Source organism: Monoraphidium neglectum, assembly GCF_000611645.1.
Source record: "Monoraphidium neglectum strain SAG 48.87 unplaced genomic scaffold scaffold01582, whole genome shotgun sequence".
Classification (NCBI taxonomy): Eukaryota; Viridiplantae; Chlorophyta; class Chlorophyceae; order Sphaeropleales; family Selenastraceae; genus Monoraphidium; species Monoraphidium neglectum.
Window position 1 is genome coordinate 11,634 of NW_014012046.1, and position 1,309 is coordinate 12,942.

The 1,309-nt window shown below is 64.8% G+C and overlaps 1 protein-coding gene across 1 annotated transcript in view; it reads left to right on the forward strand.

The window, feature by feature from the left end:
• The window catches only part of MNEG_8368 (hypothetical protein), a gene marked incomplete at both ends in the record, with an annotated part of 2,098 nt that extends 1,861 nt beyond the window's left edge, over positions 1-237 (forward strand). The window contains one exon of the mRNA XM_014043161.1: positions 193-237. Coding sequence (XP_013898615.1) covers positions 193-237 — 45 coding nt within the window. The remainder of the gene's footprint in view (positions 1-192) is intronic.
• Between the last annotated feature and the right edge of the window lie 1,072 nt (positions 238-1,309).

Consider the following 1,309-nt stretch of genomic DNA (forward strand, 5'->3'; position numbering starts at 1 on the left):
GGGGAGCGGATGCTTTCATGCCAGAGGCTGGGTGGGGTGTGGGTCGCGTACCACCAACGGCCGCGTGCTGTGGGTGTGGCAGGGGGAGTTGTCAGGTCCGTGCTAGGATCCGATTTGCAAGGGCGCAGCTGCAGGGCTGTTTGTGCGTGCGCGTGCTGCTCAACGCTGTGCCTGCATGTCATCCTCCCACAGGTCAAGTACATCGACCAGCACGTCCCAGCTGTGGTCACAGTGTGATCTGAGATCTGCAGCTTGATCTGAGATTTGCGGCTTGACATGAGGTCTGGGCTTGATGTGGGAAGGGACCAGGGGGTTGAGATGTTTGTGTAGGAGGGGTAGCGGCCGCGCTTGCGAGCGGCTGCTTTACCACTTTGAAGGGAGGGAGCGGTTGAGAAGGCGTGGACCAACCGCCGAGCCGCTGCGCCCAATCGGAGTGCACGGCATGCTTGAGATTGGAAGCCGCGACGCGGTCTCAATTCGGCGCCCCCGCCCCGGCAGCGTGGCAATTGTCAGCCTGCCAGAGGACGCACATCGTGCCGTTGTGTTTGGACGCCCCGGTTTGCCTCGTCGTTTCAGGGTCCGCCGGGCCGAGGCCGGCGCGCACAGCGGCGGCGCCGGGCGGCGCTGCTGAAACCACCACATTTTGGCTGCTTTGCTATCACAAATCGATGAGTCGGAGGGTCCGAGCCATGCTTTTTTGAGCGTACACCTGAGCTCCTCTCGCGCCGCCGCTGTAGGCCCGCGCCGCCCACTTGCGCAGCAGCCCCGCGATCCCGCCTGGATGGAGCCCGCACCAGTTTCGAGCCCGTAGCCCGCTCGCCCGCATGGCTCGCTGCTGCTTTGCGTGCTTTGCACAGGCACGCGCGCGCGCGCGCCCCTGATTGCGGGTCCTTTACCGCGTGCGCCAGGGCGGTGGCCTGCGACCTCACTCGCGGGGAGCGAGGCCGGCGCAATCCTCATGCGGCGCTGCGCCGCCTTCCCGCGACCCGCTTGCGCCGGCCACCACAGCTGCTGCTGCCCTAGCCTGCCGCCCCCGCACAACTCAATGCCTGAATTCAAGCCCCAGCCGAACTTTTGGCTGCCATTGGCCAGTTGCGCATCATTCCTGCGCGCCGCAGCTCGGATTCTGCGCGTGAGAGCGCGCCGCGCCGTCTTCACTTGTGACACGCGTGATTCGCTGCTCCACCCTGCATTAGCGCGCCGATTTCTACTGCATGCTGCGTACGCTTTGCGCGTGAGAACACACATAGGTGTGCAGCGCTGGTAACGATAACCGTTGTAGTAAGCAGGGCAGCAGCAGCAGCAGCAG